This window comes from Triturus cristatus, chromosome 12, assembly GCF_964204655.1.
Source record: "Triturus cristatus chromosome 12, aTriCri1.1, whole genome shotgun sequence".
Taxonomy (NCBI): Eukaryota; Metazoa; Chordata; class Amphibia; order Caudata; family Salamandridae; genus Triturus; species Triturus cristatus.
The window spans coordinates 225330634-225353437 of record NC_140595.1 but is presented as its reverse complement, the minus strand read 5'-3'; the positions used below and the strand labels follow the sequence as shown (position 1 = coordinate 225353437).

At 46.4% G+C, this 22804-nt stretch overlaps 1 protein-coding gene across 1 annotated transcript in view; it reads left to right on the top strand.

Moving 5' to 3' along the window:
* LDHD (lactate dehydrogenase D) overlaps positions 1 to 22804 on the top strand; it is a 521655-nt gene that overhangs the window by 397922 nt on the left and 100929 nt on the right. Inside the window, exon 9 of the mRNA XM_085638586.1 lies at positions 17554 to 17644. Within this exon, the coding sequence (XP_085494712.1) occupies positions 17554 to 17644 (91 nt within the window). The remainder of the gene's footprint in view (positions 1 to 17553; positions 17645 to 22804) is intronic.

The window sequence follows — 22804 nt, the reverse complement described above, 5'->3', positions numbered from 1 at the left end:
CACTCTTCACTGACTGCCTGTCAGCATCTTTCTTCAGGCATCCATAGGAGTCGACGACGAAAACGACGCATCTTCACCCCTATGCACCCGCAGCCTGTGGGCTAGGTAACTTGGGTACTCCGGTGCTCATCAGGATAGTGACTATCCTAGTGTCTAGTTTTCAAGTCTCAACTTCCTAGCTACTCCGGAAGTGTCCTAAATCTACCGTTTTCTAAACTGTACTATTGCTATTGACTTTTACGCATTACGCGTGAGTGTTTCCACTCTGCACACGAATCCCGTGGGCCTCCCACTTCCTAACTAACGCTAGTGTAGTGTAGCCCCAGCGATTCCCTAGGCCTAGGCCTATTCTATTTCCGAGACAGTGGTCCTTATACCACTTACTTAGTATATGGTTTGCGTGGCCCCTAGGGCCTAACTGTATTACTTACCTGTGTGACTTAATGTATGCTTAAATAAGACTGTGTTGTACTTACCTCTAATCTCATAAAGAGTGCTGAGGGTTTGACTGGAATAAATACACTTTATTTTATATATATATCTGTTGTGGTGTCCTTTCATTTGGTATTCAAGGGATTATATATGGTATCACAGCTGGCTTCACATGCCATTCAGAGTTTAGCCTAAGACTGCTCTTGTCCATGCTACCACTAGGATAGCTGGTCTATAAGGTTGACTTTACAACCAATCACCATAAGGGTATTTGGACTGATATAAGGTGTACACTAGAACTAGTGACATCATACATCAGGCCAACTTCTCACACAATACATATGAGGAAGTGTGAGCAAAACCCAAACAGAGGACCACATGTTCTAACCTGTTAAAACACATGAAATTCCCTGTCCGCATTCAATCCCCTCTCCACAGCATGCAATTTCAATATCCATTTTGTTTCAAACTTTCTTAAAGCAATAGGTCTGTTTTTTTCAGGAGACCAAATTTTATATTGGTCTGTTGGAGCTGACAGCAATGAAATTCGCTCTCACAGCTTTTCTTCTGTGGATTCGAGGGAAGCAGTATAGATGGGCCCGACAATACCACAATATTGTTTTGTATCATTAAAGTTGGAAAAGTGGGATCTCACCCCTTCGCACGGATTTGATGGATTTGTGGGTGTGGGCAATTAACATATTACAGTTCAATCTCTGTTAGCACGCAGGCAGATCTGCTCAACACACAGATCTCGGTTTCTCACTAGTTGGAAATTTATTCAGAGTTAATTTAAATGGATTTTGCAGAATGGGGCTTACCTCGTGTAGATCTTTTTGCAACTCAAGAGTACAGCAAATGTCTAGTGCAATTTTATATAGAGTGTCCTGGAGGGTGCCTTTCTCTGGGCAGTACTTTGCAGAATCTGTTTGTCGTTGTTTTCAGCTGTTAGCTTCCACTGTTACCTTTGATTCAGAGGGTAGTACAAAAAAGGTGTCAGCTCAAGGCTAATGTGATTATAATAGCTAAGAATTGGGTGAGGCCTATTTGGCATCAATATTTTCTGGAACTAAGTTGTACAAAGCTGTGACCCCTGCTTATGAGGGAGGTTCTATTGTTGCCACAAAAAGGACATTTTCTGCATCCATAAATTTTGTCACTAAATTATCATGCTTGGCGCTTCATAGGAAGCTCTCTAGTTTCTGTCTGACAAGGTCCTGGATGGGTTGTTGGTGTCATGAGTCATCAACAATAACATTGTAGTTGAGTGATGGTGCACATTTACTAAGTGGTATTCTATAAAGGAATTGGACTCCTTGAAATATGTGTTGGTTTTTCAATTTGCTGTTTGACTGAGAAAGGTCTTAGTTTAGGTAGAGTTGAAGCCTATTTTATAGCTATTTCTGCCTCCTTCATTTAAACCCACCAAGGATCAATGTTGAAATTGCCAGTAGATTTACTTGAACAAGTTTACAGAATACATATCCTCCAGTTCCATTTGTGGTTCCAGAAAAACTAGTCTAGTGCTGACTTTTTTATTAATGGGTCAGCCAATTAAGCTCTTTCATTCTTGTGATCTGAAGTTTGGGCATTTTAGACTGTGTTTTTAGTGCATTAACTTGAGGCCAGTGGGTCAGTGAGTTTCAGCCATTGTCTGCCTCTACACTTACTTTTGACTTTCCTTTTCGAAAAATAAGTTTACTCTGCTGTGTTTTCTGTTCCATGTGGCTCAAGTTATGTTCCCACCATCTTTCTATCCCTCTTTATTTTTTGAAGAAGAGGGATAAACTGCATAGGATTGATCCGAGAAAGGGTTAGTCACTCACTATCTGCTTCGGACTAGGCGTTTTAAAATGGGCGATAACCTCTAAGTGGGCCAGGAAGCAAATTATTTCCAGTTGAATTAATGTTCTCTGTAGTAAAGTTTTACAAAATGTTGGTTGAAAGAGAGTCCCCAGTTGGTTTATGGGCTCATTACACCAGAGCAGTTTTGTTATGGCGGAGTTCTGGTTGAGGTGATTAGTCGGGCTAGTCACTTGCGTGGATCCTTTTGCTGATCATTGTTGTTTAAATCCTCATTTAAAACAAGACCCCAGTTTAGCAAAGGCTGTGATTGAAAGCTTCCTGGTTTGATTCTGTTGCTTCATTCAACCCTCCTCTTCATTGTACAGCGCTGTTAGTGGTTCAAATAAGGATGCTACGGATGGGGGTTCAGTAGAAGAACAAGTTACTTACCTTCAATAACTTTCTATGGTTACTTACTTTATCGCAGATTCCTTGAGTGAAGAGCACATTGTTGGAATGTGGTTCTTCCTCTTTGCCCTATTATTCTGTTAGGCATGGAAAAAATAACAGAATATCATTACCAGCACTGATGTATTTATACTGGTCGTGAAGTCATCAACAGTGGAGATTTGCAGATCTGCAATTAAGCGGTCTTGTCACCTGGCGTAGGTGGGGAGATACCGCTATGAATATTTTTCTCGATCCTATCCGGAGCATGGGGATGTTCACATAATCTATGGAAAGATTGGCATACATCAGAATGTTACTGTATATGCAGTACCTACCTGTGCTTGGCATGAAATAAAACAAATGTGTGCAGTGCTCTGATACCTGCACTGCATGGCACAGAACAAAACTATAAATGAATGCCTTTACGACGCATGCTTACCAGCCATCCTTAACCATGCAATGCATTTTCCACGCATTGCCTTTACCATGTAGGTCTTTACCGCTCATATGCCTTTACCACACCACGCATGCCTTTACAACGAAATGGTAAGTATATGTCAGGTAGGTGACAATTTTATTTATATATGTGTGGATGTATGTGTGTGTGCGCGTATACATACTATGTTTTAAATTGGGGGGACCCCCCAAACCCGCATTTCTTTTGACAATTATACATTTCAATATTTTCTTAATTGGGGGGACACCCCCCAAACCACCCCTTCCCCTGTTAGACCTGTCCTCCTTAGGGTGGTCTTCCCCAACTTTTTGCCTCCCCTTTTTAATGTATCTTTTTGTTGGCCTTAGGACTCTGAGTGCTTTACTACTGCCATTCAGTGCTAAAGAGCATTTGCTCTTCCTAAACATGCTTTTAATTGGTGTGTCCCTGATTAGCTTATGTTGAATTACTGGTAAGTCCCTTGTACAGTGGTATAATATACCCAGGGCTTGTACTTCGAATACTACTAGAGGGCATGCAGCACAAATTGTGCCACCCATATAAGTAGCCTTTCAACCCTGTCTCAGGCCTGCCAATGCAGGACCTGAGCATGTAGCTCACTGTGATATCACATGGCATTTAAATATGCGTGCCAAGGCCTGTGCTTCTCTCAGTAGTGGCTTACAGTTGAGCAACCTCATATGGTTTACGATCATTAGATTCACAATGATAAACCCTGCCTTGTGGGAAAGGTGGATTTGTCATTAATATCTTAGAAATACCACTTCTAGAAAGCGGGCATTCCTCTGCTCTAAACTCCTTGTGTGCCTTTTAGTTTGACTCCAGTCCACACTGGAGGCTGGGGGAGCACACCTGTGCATTCCCGGGAGTCAGCTATAACCTAGGGCTCAAGGGAAACTGCAGACCTGTAACTCTGAGGTGCCTTCCTGGGACATCTACATGGGGGTGCAATTGGCTCCAGCATTCCAAAGGGCAGGGTCCTGGCCTCACTAATGCTGAACAAACCTCCTAGTATAGGATGGCACACAGGACAGAATTTAGAGGGGGGCCTATGCATTCTCTCAGTGGCCTTTTGATCTCACCCCTACAGCAAAGGCAATTCTTAGTTTAAGGATCAGGATCCTGGTGTTAGCAAATTATTAACTACTGGACCTGCAAGAAACTCAGCTAGAGTAAAGGCTGCTGCGTTAGGAGGATGACCATTCTGCAGTTCCCAGGAACTGCTGCCCTGCTTTGCTGTGCTGCTCTGCTGCCTGCAGACCTCTGCCCTGCAACAGAGGACCAAAGAACACCCCAGAGGACTCACAGGGCTTCCTAGCTTGCCCCCTGTTCTCCTTGAGGTCTCAGGGATATCAACGAGCTCACCAGCGTCTTCTTTTCAACCTCAAACCTGCAGGAGGTGACCTTGCAAGGATTGGTGCCCCTGCACAATGTGACCCCACCTCGTGTACAGCACTCCAACGTTTTCTACTTCAGCGCTGCTTCACTTTTCAACTTTAGCGTGTGTGTGTGTCACTTCAACCCTTTGCTGCATCACTCTTCAACTACTGTGATTCGAGACTTTGCTGTATCGCTTTTCACCTCCGGTGCGTATGAATCGTTTCAAGACCGCTGTATCGCCTTTCACCCCGTGTAGCGGTCTAGTTGTTAGCGCGTCACGTGACGTGACGCGGGTACGCAGGTTGACGCCAGGATGCGCGCGCAGGAGTAAGCGCGGAGCGTGACGAGAGAGGTGCGTGGCAGCGAGCGGAGAGATAGAGGTGGCCGGCGCTCCTAGGTGTAACTGCTCACTGTTGTGCCAATAAACATAGCGGAAAGATAACACTTGTTCCGAGTGCTCATTCACCAACTTTACAGTGGCGACGAGGTCGGGACGGAAACCGGACCGACGGGGGGAAGCGCAGTAGAAGGCTACACTCCACGTGGCCCCACGAGTCGAAGGAAGACACGCTACCAGGCCATCAAGCCCAAACAAAACACCGCACGGGCCGCCTGGAAGGGGGAAGTCACGAGATACGACCCAGCCAACTGCGGAGATCGACCCCAGGCACAGAGCACCCGAGGAGCGTGGCAGTGCCACGGTACAGTAACCAAACCACAAACAGGCCACAGAGACGACGCCGTTCTCAACCAAAAAAAAAAAAAAGCACACGAGCTGCCCTCGCACGTAATCAAGCACAGAAAGCGCTGCACTGGCTACCAAAGAGGAGGAAGTGGGGCCCAGTGACAAGAGCCCCCAGAGGATCGAGCACACAAGAAACAACGACAACACCCCAGGCAGCCCCCCGAGTAAAGTCACCGTCGAAACAAGCGCCAAGGAAGCAAAGATGAGTACCCCGGCAGGGTATGCGATTGCACCGGTGCAATTCCTAACGAAACCCGGTGAACCAATGATGAAATGGGAGGACTGGAAGGAATACATAGACAATTTCATAGGGGTTTTGGAGGACGAGAACGAAGAGAAATTCACACCCCAGAGGAAAAAACGCATCCTGCTACTAAATCTAGGGCCTGAAGGTCTGAGAATATACAAGAGCCTAGTGCCCACGAAGAGAGAAGACACAGACGATGACGTGTATGCGCACGCGGTGGAGGACCTGGATGAGCGATACCGCCCCACCGTCTGTGTTTCGGTAGACAGATATAATTTCCAGCAAAGGAAACAAAAGGTGGGAGAATCCATCGAAGAATACGTAGCAGCACTGAGGAAGCTAGCAGCCCCGTGCAGGTACGCACTGTGGGAAGACGAATTTATAAAAGATCAAGTGATCATGCACACCACCAGTACAAACGTGCAGGACAAGCTGTGGGCGAGTGGGGACACCACACTCAAGGAAGTAATGGTTATTGTGAAGAGGGCGGAACTCTCGAAGAGGTGCGCCGAGGCTACCAGAAAAGACACAGGCGCCCCAACCATGGTGAACAGGATACAGGAGGGTGATTACCGCAGGGACCAGAAACCCAAGCCTCCCACAACCAAAGGAACCAGCAGATGGCAAGGGAAACAAGCGGACGGTGAGAGCAAGAAAACGTGCTACAGGTGTGGAAGCTGGTCCCACGAAGCCCACGACAGACGTTGCCCGGCCTTCAGAGCCAAATGCATGCACTGCGGTATCATGGGCCACTACGAGAAGGTGTGTCGGAAGAAACAACAGAAAGGAGTGGTGAAATACATGGACCAAAGCGCGGAAGACCCGGAAGACGCCACGGAGGAGGAGGTGGTCACCGTACTGTGCATATATGATCAGGTACTGAGCGTGGATGCCAAGAGATCAACCAAACCGGTCCTGGAAATGTCCGTGGGCGGCATAACCATCGCGGTTGTGGCAGACACCGGATCCCCATTCACCATCGTACAGCGTGCAGTGTGGGTAGAACAATTCCAACCCAAGTTGGGCCCTAGGCTGGAGAAACTAGACATACGACCGGTAACATACAATGGTGATCGCATCCCCATGCTAGGGTACCGACGCCTGTTGTTCGAATTCAGAGGCCGTACGGCGTGGTGCAAGCTGTACGTGGCCGAGAAAGGACCCTCCGTCCTGGGATGGTTGGACCAGGGCGACCTGGGCATAAAACTCGACCCAGGGGGGAAGGAACAGATCCTGCTCACAGACCAGGTGGAATGGCTGGACACAGACAGATGGAAGGAAAACTACCCGAGAGTGTTTGGGGGTGCAGTAGGAAAAATGGAGAAATTTCAACACAAAATAGTGCTGAAGGAAGGAGCCACACCAGTAGCACACAAAGTAAGGAATGTGCCCATTGCAGTAAGGGAAGCTGTCCAGACGGAACTCCAAGACCTGGAGAAGAAGGGCATCATAGAACCCATAACCTGTGCCGAATGGTTGGCGCCTTTGGTGGTCGTGATGAAACCCAACGGGAAGGTCAGGCTTTGCGTAGACTTGAGAGAACTCAATAAGAACATAGTGGTGGAGAAATTTCCCCTTCCCAAGATAGAGGAGATGCTGGCACGAACCAGAGGAGTCCAGTGGTACTCCACCATCGACCTTACATCGGCTTACCACCAGGTAGCCCTACACCCGGACAGCAAAAGTCTCACATCGTTCATTACCCCGTTTGGGTGCTACAGATTCTGTCGCATGCCGTTCGGGCTGGCCTCGGCGGCGGCCGTTTTCCAGAAGATGATGCACCAGCTGTTCAGAGACTGCAAGGACGTGCAGTACTTCCAGGACGATATACTGGTGATGGGCAGAGATAGGAGGGACCATGACCGGACTCTGGAAAAGGTGTTACGGACGCTGGAAGCTAAAGGTCTCACGGCGGAATGGTCGAAATGCCGGTTGGGAATGCAATCGGTGACCTATTTAGGCCACGAAATAGGGCAACAAGGGGTCACCCCCAAGATGGAAAACGTGAAGGCCATCGTTGAAGCTCCGGCCCCCAAGAACAAGGAGGAGGTCAGGTCCTTCCTGGGGATGGCGGAGTACTACAGTAAATTCGTGGTACAATTCGCATCCAAGACCTATAACTTGAGGAGGCTAACCAGAGAAAGCACGGTGTTCCAATGGACACCGGAAGCCCAGGCGGAATTTGAAGTCATCAAAAAAGGGATCCTAGAAGCGATGCCTCTCAAGGGTTACGACCCGCAAGGCGCCACCATACTCATCACGGACGCCAGCGACAAGGGGTTGGGCGCTGTACTCATGCAAGACCGAGGAAGTGGAGAAGTGGAGACGATAAGCTTCGCCTCCAGAGCACTGACGGAGACAGAAGGCAAGTACAGCGTCATTGAGAAGGAGATGTTAGCGGTAGTGTGGGCCATGACGAGATTCCGGCAATTCCTATGGGGTACCCGATTCCTGCTCAAAACGGACCACAAGCCGTTAGTGAAGGTTCTGACGTCGTGTGGACACGCCAGCGCCACACCCAGGATATCGAAAATGTCCCTAAAATTGTTGGACTACAGATATGATGTAGAGTACATCCCGGGAAACAAGAACCGAGTGGCAGACTACCTGAGCCGAGCGGCGGCCATGGAGCCGGGAGAAGAAGACCCCGCGGACAGAGGAGAGATGGTGGCTCTCATTGAGGATCAAGAGAAGATCATCAGCAGACAGGAGTGGACAGCCGCGTATGACGAAGATGCGGACCTGATGGAGATAAAAGCCCACATCACCCAAGGGTGGCCTGACAAGAAAAAGGTGAAACCCAACCTCAAACCTTTTTATGAAGTGAGAGAAGAATTGACCGTGGGAGATGAGGGCATATTCATATACCGGGGAGACAGAGTAATCCCCCCCACGAATCTCATCAACAAACTACTGGACCTATTGCATGAAGGCCACCTGGGTATAGGGAAACTCAAAGCTAGATCGAAACAGAATTACTGGTGGCCAGGCATGGACATGAGAGCAGAGAGACATGTCAGGGAGTGCCCCCAATGCCAAGGGGCGGACAAAACGTTGAGGCCATTACGCCCGGCTCTGGGGAAATTCGACACGCCCGCCAACCCATGGGAAGAGTTGTCCATAGACATTTTAGGGCCGGTGCTGGATGACCAGAGCGTACAAAAATACGTGTGTGTCCTCATCGACCGTTATTCCAAGTGGCCAGAGATAAAAGTGAGCGAAACGATGGACACGGAGAACATCCTGGAGTTCCTATCGGAAACATTCACCCGAGAGGGAATTCCCAAGTCCATCTTAAGCGACAACGGGCCACAATTCACATCAGAAAAATGGAAACAGTTCATGGGGAGGAACGGCATCGAGGTAAAGCACACGGCCATATACCATCCGGCAGGTAACGGTCTGGTGGAACGATTTAACAGAGTGGTGATGGGGGCCATTCAAGCAGCCATCACCTGCAACAAAGACTGGAAGAAGGCGGTGGAGAATATGGTATGGGCCTACAGGATAACGCCCACAAGCACAGGGTACAGCCCGTTCCAAATATTGAGAGGACGTGAACCTTTCACGCACGACAACAGAATCTGGAAGGAGAAGGTAGTGACCAGTGAATGGTCTCCGGCAGTCGTGAGAGCAAATATGGAGAGGGCTCAAGCCATCTACACCAACAACTACAACAAGAGGAGGAGTGTGAAGGACACTCGGTTAGTGAGAGGAGAATGGGTGAGAGTAAAGTTGGCTACCCTACAAAGGAAAGGAGACAGCAAGTACAGCAAGCCCATGCAGGTCAAGGAAGTGTATGACAGAGCGGCTCTGCTCAGCGACGGGAACGTGTGGTCGCAGGACCGCATGGCCCGGTGCAACAAAATATTGAGATGGGAACAGTGGGAGACGGAAGGCGAAGGCACGGGAGACGCGGATGGAGAGAATAAGGCGAGCGGAAGTGAAGAAAGGGAAGAAGCAGGTACAGGAGAGGAGCAAGGAGGAGAGCAAGGGGGTGAGACCCCAGTGGCAGAGATGGACAGGCTGGGAGGTAATCGGAACAGTGGGGGAGCGATGGCCGAAGGGACAGAACGTGAGGAAACACAGAGCCAAGGGGCTCGAGGGTCAAGCGGTAAGGTGACCAGGAGCGGAAGACAAGTAGTAAGGCCTTCCAGGTTCCAAGACTTTGAACTGGACTGCGAACTGTAAGTGACTTATTGTTGGGTCGGTAAAAGGGGGAGATATGTAGCGGTCTAGTTGTTAGCGCGTCACGTGACGTGACGCGGGTACGCAGGTTGACGCCAGGATGCGCGCGCAGGAGTAAGCGCGGAGCGTGACGAGAGAGGTGCGTGGCAGCGAGCGGAGAGATAGAGGTGGCCGGCGCTCCTAGGTGTAACTGCTCACTGTTGTGCCAATAAACATAGCGGAAAGATAACACTTGTTCCGAGTGCTCATTCACCAACTTTACACCCCGTAGCGTGTGCAGTGCTTCTCGACTTTGAGGCAGCTCTTTTTCAACTTTTGCGCATGTGCCGTGCTTCATCCCTTTCCTGCATTGGTTTCCGCATTTCAAGTGCGCAGGCCGTGGTTTCAGCGTCTCCTTTCAACAATGCCGCAGCACCAGAGGAAGCCAGCCAGGAGAAGCCGAGGAGTTGGCAGGCAATGCGGAACCCCAGCGACATTAGCAAAGCCAGGCATTGCAGGAGCGGTATCCGCTCGCCAGCCTTGGGCCGCCTTGTGCACACGGATACCCGGAATGTAGTCCCACCCGGTGACGCCCAGCGCGGGTACTGGATATTACCCTGATCCCTGTTAAATTAGGGACACTGAGACTCCCTAATCAGTCAGAGTACCGCGACGTAGCCAAAAGTTCGAGTGCCCTTCCCGTATTAACCAGTAGGAGAATTACCTTATTTTACTTAAAGAGAGGACCTGCTATTTTCTTAGCACTGTGATTCTCAATGATATTAATCTCTTAACTATAAAAAAAACATATCTCTTGATCTACTGATTGGATTTCTGACTGTTTTACCATGTTTTAACCAGATAAATAATCTCTATTGTTCTAAACCTGTGGCGAGTCTTTTTGTGGTGTTTTCATTGGGTTACTGTAAGTTAAGTGTTACACAAATACTTTAAACATTGTCTCTTAAATTGAGCCTGACTGCTCTTTGCCAAGCGGGTGAGCACAGGTTAATTTAGGGTGCGTTTCTGACTTACCCTGGCTAGAGTGGTGGTCCCTACATGGTCAGGTACAAACCTCTGCCAACTAGAGACCCCATTTCCAACCCCCCTAGATGTATTTTTACTTTACCACCCTATTCCCTCAACCCCTCCTAAACCATAAAATCCCCCTTACCACCCAATACCCATCCCTAAACCCTAAAAACGTCCTTGCCACCCAATTCCCACTGATGACATATGTGTCTTTCTGAAAAATAAATATTTGTAATATATGTATAGCTAAAGATTAATGGAAGAAGACATGGGTAAATAAGTGTCTAAATACAGTGATGTAATATCTGACGTCATCAGCAGAGGATTGCGGTCGCGTGAGTTATAGTTGCCTGCAGTAACTATAACGGGGGAATTTCATTGGTTTTTTACGAGTGAAATGTCCAGCTAACTATAACATGTGTGAAACCTATGGTTTTTTAAGTGAATTTGCAAGGTTTTTTAAATGCTAATTCGTAACTATAACATGTGTGAAACCTATGGTTTTTTCAGTGAATATAGATAGATAGATAGATAGATAGATAGATAGATAGATATAACCCCCTGGCAGTCGCCAGTATTCAGGACCTAGTTTCCATAGGAAAAGCATTTTTTGTTTTGCATATAACTTAAGCACCGTTTGGAAAATCTTCAAGAATTGTAAAAACTAGTTTGGCAGTCGCTTCAGCTGCTATCTGGAAGGTTTTGGGGTGATTTCCCATAGGAATTTTAGACACGACTACAGCCTGAACCGCTGAACGTAATTACACCAAATTTGGCCGAAAGCTAGAACTTGTTTCAGAAAGAGTGATTTTTATAATTTGCTGTAAATATGTTTAGTAGTTTTGGAGTTATTAAAGAAAAAAGATTGATCTATATCTAGAGAGGTGGATCTACTGCTCTGGATCCGCGGATCCACCCACCAGCAGCAGTGCCATGTTTGGCTGGCCGCAACCTGGGAGAAAAGTTGCAGCCGCCATTTTTTGTATCGGGACTTGGTTCCCAGAAAGGGAAAATAAAACCTAAAACTGAAAGAAAGGGTCAAGGTTAAGGTACCTTGACCCCATGGGACTGATGGAGGGGGTCTGTGAAGGACCCAATTGTGGGCAAATTTATTTTTTGCGTGCACGAGGATACGCAGATCCACAGCGGTGCACAGCACGGCCCCCCCGGTGTGAATCTGTGGTAGATTCACAGCTCCAGACCTCAATTATAAAAACGCATACACCCACTCACAGTGTGTGCTGCCCCCCACACCGAGACTCCAGATGCCAGCACCATTCTTATCCCCGATGGCCCAGACACTGATCGGTGCCTATCGATTACGATTCCTGTGCCATCAGCACCATTGGGTCCTAGGTCAGTTCCTCAGCCTTATTTTGAGGGGCTAGGAATGGAGGAAGATTGGGAGGGGTCTCTTGACCCTTTACAAGACCAGCCTGAGCGCGAAATGCACTGGTTTGAGGAATTGGGTGAGGCCAGTGGACTTGAAACATCCCCAGATTCTGGCCTGATTTATGCCCCTACCGTGGCTACAGAAGAGGGAGCTTCATATGCTATGGTGGTGGGAAGGCAGCCGAGATCCTGGACCTTCAGCTCCCTTACGGTGGAAGTTAAGGCGAACATCTTGACATACGTCCTGCAGCTGGGTGTGTCCTCCTCGGAACCCTTCCTGCCTTTCAACGAGGCCTTGACTGATGTCGTTCTGGGAACCTGGCCCTAGCCCGGCTCAGGGGCTCCTGTGAATGGGACAGTAGTCCTTCGCGTCAACACATGCACCCTTGCACCATAGTGCAAGGGTGCCGCCGTTGCAGGTAATGATTGTTTATGTGCAGGAAGGTGTCCTGCACATAAACAATCTATAATGGCTATTTGTTACTTCTCTGTGTGCTTCATTCTGTGGCACACATAGAAGCAGCAATCGTCATTATTTAATGATTGTTTATGTGCAGGAAGGGACACCTTCCTGCACATAAACAATCATTGATGGCTTTGTGCTTTTTCTATGTGTATTGCCGAATGCAGCTCACATAGAAAATGCAAAAACGAGGAGAAACAAATCATTTCTCCTTGTGCACCAACCTAACACCTACTCTTGCATGGCATTAGTTTTTTTGCGCTGCCACGGATTTACACCTCCTTGTAAATCTGGGGCAGCACCAAAAATCAATGGGTGTTGCGGTGGAATGCCCACAGCAACACCCATTGCAAGCTCCTTTCACAGAGATACCTGCGTGAAAGGGTAGCATATTTACAAAGCGGCGTTAAGCCACCAAAAGTGGCTTAACGCTACTTTGTAAATAGAATGCCAGGCATATCGCCACCAGAGCGTCAAAATAAGTGACGCTCCGGTTGAGCTAGGGGCTTGTACATATGCCCCATAATGTAGACGGAGATTCCTTACCAATGCACCCATCCTCCCTGCACTGCGGACAGGTCCTTAGGGCATGGCTGATCCCTTTCAGGACCCTAGTTGTTTTAAACCCACCACTGTCAGTACACTTCATAGCTCAGCGCTCCTAGCGTGGAAAGTTGTGAAAAGTAACTGGCATCAGCGCGCCGAGGTGGCGCTTAAATAGGTGACACGGATTTCACTTTCGACGCGGACAATGCCGACGACATCACGCGGAGCCAACCAACACCACCTAATGGCGTGCAATGGTTTTTCTTCAGCAAATGTCTTCCGGATCCAGCCTGGGATATTCTAAGGTAAGGAGTCTACTGCTGGATTATGTCTCTACCAGATAAGGCATCACCAAAGGTAAGTAGCTTGTCCTAACCACTCACACACCCATACAGTCACTCACACATCCACTCAGAGAACCACTCACACACCCACTCACAGACCCACATAGGCACTCATACACTCAAACACCCACATACATAACTCTTAAAGCTAGTGACACACCCACTCACAGACCCACACAGCAACTTACACACCCAGGGGCCCGTGGGTTGGCTGGCTTTGGGGGGTTAGCCACAGGACTTGGCCGCAGGCCAGACCTAGTGACCACCCCCCCCCCCCCCCCCCCCCACCCCACTGTACATGACCAAAGCTATGAGCAACATGGGGTTGGTTGCATGCGGGGGTTTGCCACAGGGCCTGGCCTGTGGCTAAACGGCCACTGCACTCGGCCAAAGAACCTGTGCAGTTTGGGCTTGGCCACAGGGCCTGTCCGCTGGCAAGGCCATGCACTAACCCCCCACTGTGTCTGGCCGAAGGCTGTGGGAGGCTGGATTAATGTATGGTAATTAAATATTACTTTACTTTAAAAAATAAAACACTAGACATTCGCTGATAAAGGCAGTGGTTACAGGTACACTATAGTTAGGAAACAGAATTAAAGAAACCTGAGAAATTCACTGAAAAAACAAAGCTTACAGTGACATTATAGCTAGTTTCGGATTTTTCACACAAAACCATAGAAATTCAGCTGTTCTAGTTGTCTCAAGAAACTATAACTCCTGCCCTAAGGTAACTATAACTCGTGCACTCGCCGCGCACTGCCAATTGCCCCACATATTACATCAATATTTACATCTTCTATGACGTAATTGATAATCTCACTGCAACATTTGCAATAAAATTATTGATGAGAAAACTGTGCATGGCAGGGGCGCAAGATATAATAGGGCATGATTTACAGGCATATTTACAAGCCCCTATCGCCACCAGAACGTCACGTTTTTTGACGTGGTGGCGATACGGGCTTTGCCTTATTTACAAGGCAGTGTTGAGCCACTTAACGTGGCTTAATGTTGCCTTAAAAATAAGGCACCCTATAGTTAGTGTGAATGGGATGGGCAATGGGTGTCGCGGTGGGTGTTCCGCTGCAATACCTATTGACTGTGACGCTGCCCCATATTTCTAAGAGTGGCGTAAATATAGGCAGCGTCAAAATTAAGACCAGGGAAAACCTGGTTCTAGCAGGGTGTAATGAGGAGCAATGCATTATTTCGCCTCATTTTTGCTGTTTCTATGTGTGCTGCATTGTGCATCACACACAAAAACAGCAAAACGCCATGCATGATTGTTTGTAAGCAGGAAGGTGTGCCTTCCTGCACATAAACAATCATTTTAAAAATGACGAGTTACAGCTTCTGTGTGTGCAGCAAAAAGTTATAAATCGCCATTTAAGATTGTTTATGTGCAGGAAGGGATACCTTCCTGCACATAAACAATCATTCCCAACAACGCAGGGACACTTGCACTATGGTGCAAGGGTGCCTGCTTTGGCGTTAGGCTGCTAAATGTAGCCCCATTGAGGTGGAAACGTTGGGCTGCACCGTATTATTGTAAATACAGTGCAGCCCTGCGTTTCAGAAGTGGCGTAGCGGGGCGTTAAGCCAAGAAGGCTAATGCTGCGCTCCATCACTTCTTTGTAAATATGCACGTAGTTTCTTGAGATAACTATAACTGCTGACTTTCTGTGGTTTTATGTGAGTAAAATCTGAACCTAACTTTAACGTCCCTGTAACCTTTGGTTTTTTAGTGCATTTATATATACACTTATTTGATATATACTTACCATTTCATTGTAAAGACATGCGTAGTAAAGGCAATGCGTGTTAATTGCTGCGTTGTAAAGGCTGTTTCCAAAATGAATCTAGAATTGTTTTTCTCAGATAGGATCAATATTACTTGCATCCTTAATCTTAATTTTGCAGCTAAATTGCTAATTTGCACTCCTCATCTTTACACAGTGAATTACCATTCTTATAGTTTAGACCCTCCTTTGCTTTTTGCTAGAACGGGTCCCAGTTGCAATTGTTTCGATTCTCATACTGACAACTCCATTCCACCTACCCAGAATCGTCATTCACGCCTCTGGAATCAGATCCTCATCTGCACAACTGGAAGTATTATTCACTATCCTGGAGAGATCAATCATACACTACTAATCATTTGTACATAGGAACACCTAATTTGCAGGACTGAAATGATTTCCACACACAATACCATCATTAACCGCCCAAAATAATTTCCACCTCAAAAGTCATGACTGCATACCCGAAATCATGTTTCGCACTCTCAGAACTCCCATTAACACAAATGGAATGAACAATAGGACTCTTGAAATCATCATTAGAAAACATTAGAGTCCCCATTCACATATGCAGAATCGTCATGTAGAAAGCTTTTGTAATTTTAAATTATATAACGCCTACTGCTCCTAAGTAGACATTGAAGCGCTTTGCGTCGAGTAGCACGCTACCCCAGGACTCAAGATTAGAGTACAATGGTTAGTAGATTACTAATGTTTTTTCCTTGTGGATTAGTTGTGTTAAATTTGTGCTCTTGACTTCTAGTGTATTTAGTAGCAGGGCTGGACTGGCAACCAAAACCGGCCCTGGCTAGGCTGGCTCCCCGGGGGGTTGGGGATGCGGCCGAGCTGTTTGACAGGGCTGGTTTCAGCCGATTTTGCTACAGGGTCCGATAATGCTATGCTGCAAAAACGGCCCTGTAACAGAAACGGCCCCCCCATAGGCCCAGAACCGGCCCCCACCCTGGCGGCCCAGCCGAGAAATGCCCGGTGCCCACTATGGCCAGTCTGGCCCTGTTTAGTAGTGTTTTGAGTGGGGATAGAATTATAGGAATGGATAAGAAAAGGGGAAGCAGTAAGATGTTATTAGAAGTAGTGGATGTGCACATGCAAGTTGAGTGAATTGGCTAAAAAGGAGGGTAAGTTTGAAGAGGATTTTCAGGAGTAGTGGAAATGTATGCCTGTTACTTGGGTGGATTGGTTAAAAAGGAGGGGAGAGGTTTGAGAAGGATGTTTGGGAGTTCAAAATTGTCAGAATGGTTTGCAATCAGTCCCATACCTCCGGACATCGGAGGTATGGGACAAAGGTTGAAGGGAGTAGATTTTTTTATTTTAACCAAAATAAAAATGTACTTATGCATACATATTTAAAGATGAGACTTGGTAAAGTTTTGGTGTCTACGGCTGAGAACTCAGCTGAAACGCGTTCCTATTTCCAAGTGCTGTTTTTGTTCAAATAGAAACTCCTCATGGATTTGAGTGTGAGTTTTCTCTGGAGGTTGAGAAAAGTGCTTTATAGTTAAATGAGGCGGTTGTGGTATTGCCTCTTTCTTGGACCACCAGTAATTATGAATGTGCTCTAGTAAAGGCACAAATTCAGATAGCTAGATAGATAGATAGATAGATAGATAGATAGATAGATAGATAGAGAGCGGGAGACAGAGTGATAGATAGATAGATAGATAGATAGATAGATAGATAGATAGATAGATAGATAGATAGATAGATAGATAGATAGATAGATAGACGGAAATATTTATATGGTCTAATATGGACATGTATCTTGTGTTGAATTATGCAAAGAGTTTTTAATAAATAACTGAAATTAAGTTATACGTATATACACATGACACTACGTAAAGTTTAAGTACGAGGCACAAACCCTCTGTAATTACACCAGTTTGGAAGTATGAACATAGAAGCTGGTATATTTACATGTCCTGATATACACTTGTATCTTGTTGTGTAATATATAAATGTATCTGCTATAATTCTGTTTCAACACAATATTATTCACACAACTAGAATTGGTTGCACATCCACAATTATGACTGACATACACATGGAAGATGATTTGAACACCTAGAATCCTCAGTTGCTCACTAAAACAAATCATCATTCACACATTGGGAATACTCTTTTCCACCCCTGAAATCATCAGTGATGCAGACATTTCCACACCTGAAATGATATACATAGTCTGAATTATAATTCGTTTTCCTCATGGTCACTTTTCTTATCATCACTCAAACACCTTTAATCCACATCTTCTTGCCTCCTTGATAACGGTGACTAAATAGTATTTGTTGTTTTTTAGGGTTATGCTACAGATGTGTGTGTCCCCATCTCTAAGCTTCCTGAAATTGTAGTGGAGACCAAGAAAGACCTGATGGAATCACAGCTAACAGGTACAAATCTGATGTTTTATGAACTTTCAGTGATTCTGTCTATCCGGTTCCCCTCACTCACCACACCTCCACTTTATTCAATAGTGCTCTTTTTTTAGGTGTGGCTAGAGCTTCAGAAGAGGACCATACCTCATCTCATGTACAAAAAAAAATATATAGAGAAATTTTTGGGCAGCCCTCTTTAGTCACTAATTGCCCTGGATCAGATCCCTGAGCTAATGTTAGCAGAAAGTGTTATTCACATTATGCTGGTTCCTTTAGGAGTATTTCCTCTTTGCCGGAGTGCTTCCATTGCCATGCAAGGACTGTGAAGGTGCTTGCACTGTAATGAAAGGTCACTGTTAATAATCCTTATTGTTGTATATCTGTCATGAGTGTGTGTGTGTGTCTGTCTGTCTGTCTGTCTGATGAGCTCTTGCCTCAACAACTTGCCAGCTTGTAGCTTAATATGAAATACTACATTGCTTGTAACTTGTTGGCCACCTGCTAAGGAGCGGCTTCATTTTTGTGTGCAAACCACTAGACGACAGCCTTCGCTCATTTATGTTTGTGTCAAGACTCTAATGCGAGCCTGACCCTGGGTTGGCTGGTTGGAGTAGCCATTTTCTTAGCAGTTCAGGATGACCCAACCATAAGAAGGCCACCCGAAGTCTTGAAAGACTCTGCTCTTGTTGGTTTTTCAACTCATGCATATGACTCTGTGATGTACACATCGGGATTTCACCAGACCTTCTTCTGCATGTCCTCTTTCCCCAGTACTTGTTTCCACAGAACACTGCTGGATCCTGCTGCTGATACCCGCACTTAGTTGGAGACTTTTGTGCTTCACTCTGTGCCAGCACAAGCTCCAAAGCCGTCTTCGGTAGGGTCTTGTGAACAAGTAATATTAAATAGTAGTTTTCTGCAAAAGAAGTATGGTCTTTTTCATTCAGCTCATTGAACTTCATACCACTGCATTTTACATGCAACCTTAAAAAAGATATATGCATAGACAGAACTTAAAGTGGTAGCTTTCATGCAAATTAGTTTTACATAAAATGGATTGGACCAAGATTTTTAATATAAAATCAAGACATCAGATGCTGGGGCCCTTGTTCCCAATACAAGACTTGCCTCTACGTCCTCCTGGAGGAGCATCTGGACATTGATGTGAATAGACACAAATGACACTGAGATGTTTTTTGCATTTCCCCCCTCTGTTGTTTATGTGAGAAGCAAGGGCAGAGTTGGATGGAACAACAGTGAGAAAGAACATCCGGGCAGACAGTAGATTACAGGCAGTGGGCAAACGCTTTGCGAATCAGTTGTACAGGCACTTTTCCCTTGACCATCCACATCTCTATGATACAGATTTGATAATGAAGGGAAAGACTGGTTTAGGAAAAGTGCTTACACTACAGCAAACCTCCCTGGGCATATTTTCTAATGCATTCCTTGCAAACTGTTCTTTCAGGAAGCTTCTTGTTTTTATTTCTCCTTATTCGAAATTTTGCATACTTAAGAAGAGAGCATGTAGGATCATTTACAAAGACAGAACCCAATTGTCCACACAGGTCAGATTCAAGGACACAGTGGGTTGAGTACACAGGAAGCACATTCGACAAGACTCTTGTGATTGAAAGAGATAAAAGTACAGACCTGATGAATGCATTGCGTAGGTGTCATGCAAGGGACATTATATATTAGTGTCAACGGCCTCACAGGACGAACCCAGAGTATCCGCCTACCACCCTTCACTTCAGAACCCAAGATCACCATCTGGGTGTCCCTCAAGGGTTATCACTCAGCCTCACCCTGTTCAATACTTGCATGACGCCTCTGGCTGTCACCGTCCGAAACCACGGCCTCAACATCAGATCCTACGGAGGCAACACTCAACTCGTCCTCTCGCTCTCAGAAAACTCCCTCCACCACTAGAACCAATTCCCACAGCTGCATGATGAGTGCCACCGACTGGATGAAGACCAACTGCCTGAAGCTCGACACCGACACCACTCGACACCGATAAGACGAATGTGCTGATTTTTAGGAACAACACCTCCCCGTGGAATGACACCTAGTAGCCCTCCAAAATTGGACCCACACTGACAGACCACACCTGCATCCTTGGTATTATGCTGGACAGCAAAGTCACCATGAAATGATAGATCAATGGCGTCTCCTCCACCAGCTTCTAAAACCTCTGCATGCTCTGAAAGATCTTCAGATGGCTCCTCGTCAACTCCAGGAAAACCGTCACTCAAGCCCTAGTCACCAACCAGATAGACTTTGACAATGCGCTCTATTCAGAAACCACCACCCAACTCCTGAAGAGACAACAGATGATACAGAACGCAGCAGAACACAGCTGCCAGACTCATCCTAGACCTCCCCAAATGGACTCACATCACCCCCCACCTCAGGAACCTCCATTGGCTCTCCATCCAGAAAAGATGTCAATTCAAGATGGAGGACAATCTTTCTCCTACCTCATCGTCCAGTCCTGGAACGACTTTCCTCTTCACCTCTGAACATCATCTTCTCGCCCGGAATTCAGCACTTAAGACCAGGCTTTTCTACTGATCCCAGCAAGAACCTCGTGGGTGATTAGCCATGCTCTACAAATCTGAGTTGATTGATTGAGTGATTAAACGGCGGAGGGGAGCAGTCACTAGTGATAACACCACTAACCGAAAGGAGGGCAGCAATGGGAGGAGGTGCCAGTCACAGTGAGTGATATAAACTGGAAGCGATACCATTAGCTGCTGGCACCACCAACGCAGGTCCACACAAGCGACCTAGTTAATCATTCCGCCCTAATGGCATCTGCAAATCAAAGTATCTCATGCCACCCTGTGATTAGTGTGCCCTGTGCAGACCGCTGCCAGAGCTGTTGCATCCCAGTGTCCTTGGCTTGTGCCCAGTGGCCGAGCTTTTGCTTCCAAGCTCCTACCAGAGTTGCCAAGGTCATTTTCCAATGTATTGCAATCACTAAACATGTCAGCGCAAGTGCCTAGTTTATAAATTTGCCTCTGGCTTTATCCATTTTGGGGCAGGCCATCAGGCCCAACAATCAATTTTTTGTGGTGTTTACATAACACACATGACGAGCATATATCATATTGTCACAGATGTCGGTCCAGAGCGTTGTGCACTGACATGTCATATGTTAACAGTCAGTGTGTTCCATACCTCATCTGGGGCCTGCATGCGGCACTGCTCCAAACATCCCGTGAAACTGCAAGGGGGTCTAGTATGTGAGGCGTACATAACTGAATTGCGACAGTTTCAATCGCACATTTCACATGAACTGCGGGATGTGTTTTAGGATATTGTTCCAATCCGCACTGGTAAAATCAAGTTGCAAGTCTTTACTTTCTCGGTGAACAGTTGACCCAATGTCACAACAGGTGTGCTGTTGCTCTGACCCTTTCGAAGTCAGCAAAAACCACAGGGAAAGATCCAGCATTTTACGCCGCTCCACTGCGCAGGTTGCGCCGATAGTAGAACCAGCAATATTGGCCCCCCTGGAGCAAGACCGGCATCTGTGCTCAGTGGGGGGGGGGCTGTACCCAAGCACATGTGTTCGCTACCCTCAAGACCAATGATAATTCGTCTCAGACAGAGCCTCCGGAGCAATCCATGCCATCAGTCATTGTAGCTGACCCGCTAGGTAGTACAGCTTGTAGTCCAGAGCCCTCCACCGTCAATGGTAGGATCTCTGTACATACGCACACCCAAGAACCGAAAGGTGTATGAGTCAATCAGGATCACGTAGGGTCCGGATCCCGCCAAGACAACAGCACATGAGTCAGACAGGGGAAAATGCATGATTTCATTCGCCATCTTTGTGAAGAGGCACAGTTGAGGAGTTACTTCACTTGGCACATATATATCGCTCTCCACTATATCGCTTCTTCTCCAAGCACACAGGATAATAAAGATTTGAAAGTGGAACTAAATGTGACCTCAGGACCTGATATTTAATAATGGTCCTGGTTCTGTCCTAGAAGTCGGTCGAGATAAAAATCTGTGCTTTTCTTCTTTTTTTTTTTTACCTGAATTTACCTATTTTTTTTTATATCTATCATATTTTCCTCAGGTGCTTTAGGCTTTGTGCTGCCTGTTATTGACTTCCTCTCTTTACCCAGACCACAGAGAGACATCCAATTTGAACCCTATGATTAGTACTCTACTTTTTAGATCTCGCCTAGGCAGCGCATGTGCTGTCTCTTCAAGACATGCTGAGGTTTAGTCGCTTGGTAAGCTACTCTGCAAAGTGCTGCTCGTTTTTTAATTCATGATGTTCCTTTGGCACATATCACATCTAAAATAGAAATTAATTGCTTGCTTTTAAGCATAGTTTTAAGTGATTTGTATATTGTGCATGTAATTGTATTGCTTACCTGTTTCGCCCTCTGGTCTTTACTCCCCCCGGTCCACCGCGGCAATTCTTGACGATTGTGCGGAGGGAAGCAGCCCCTCCCCTCTCTTGCCGAGCTTCCGGCTGGCGGTCATAGGTCAACTCTCTATGCTCTGCCAGATGCCAGCTATAAAATAGAATGCTGGGCTGGACGCGCAGCGAGCGCACCGATTGCGCGCCAAAGGCAAGATCGTCTGCGCACGTCCATGCCCAGGTCGTGCGGCGGGCCAGAGATGCTGCCCTTTTTGTCCCAAGCAAGGACTACAGGATTACCTGGTCAGGTAAAGACATCCACTCCCTCAATAAACTTAATCACTGTTGCTTTCGAATTTATCCTAGTCAGGATGTTTTAAAACATATGTGTAACAACTATGGCTATCATATCTCCTGCCAGAATACATTACTTATTGCCGATTCCACTCCTCTCAAAAATAGTCAGTATAAAATCTCCTCTGAATTCCCTCTCTCTCTTATTAACGCACGGTCATTAATAAAACATGCCCACGAATTTGCTGAATTCATTTAAAATCATCATCTGGATGTCATATTTATTACAGAAACTTGGGCAAAGAATCGCCCAGTCCTGATCTCCTAGCTGCAACTCCTCTAGGATATTCTATGAGCAGAGTAGATAGATTGAACAAAAAAGGAGGGGGCTTATGGATACTTTACAAAAGTAACGTCAAGTGTAAAACTGACTCCACACCCAATTGTAAGACTCTTTCCTTTAGCTTTGAGTTAACCAATAATTACTCATT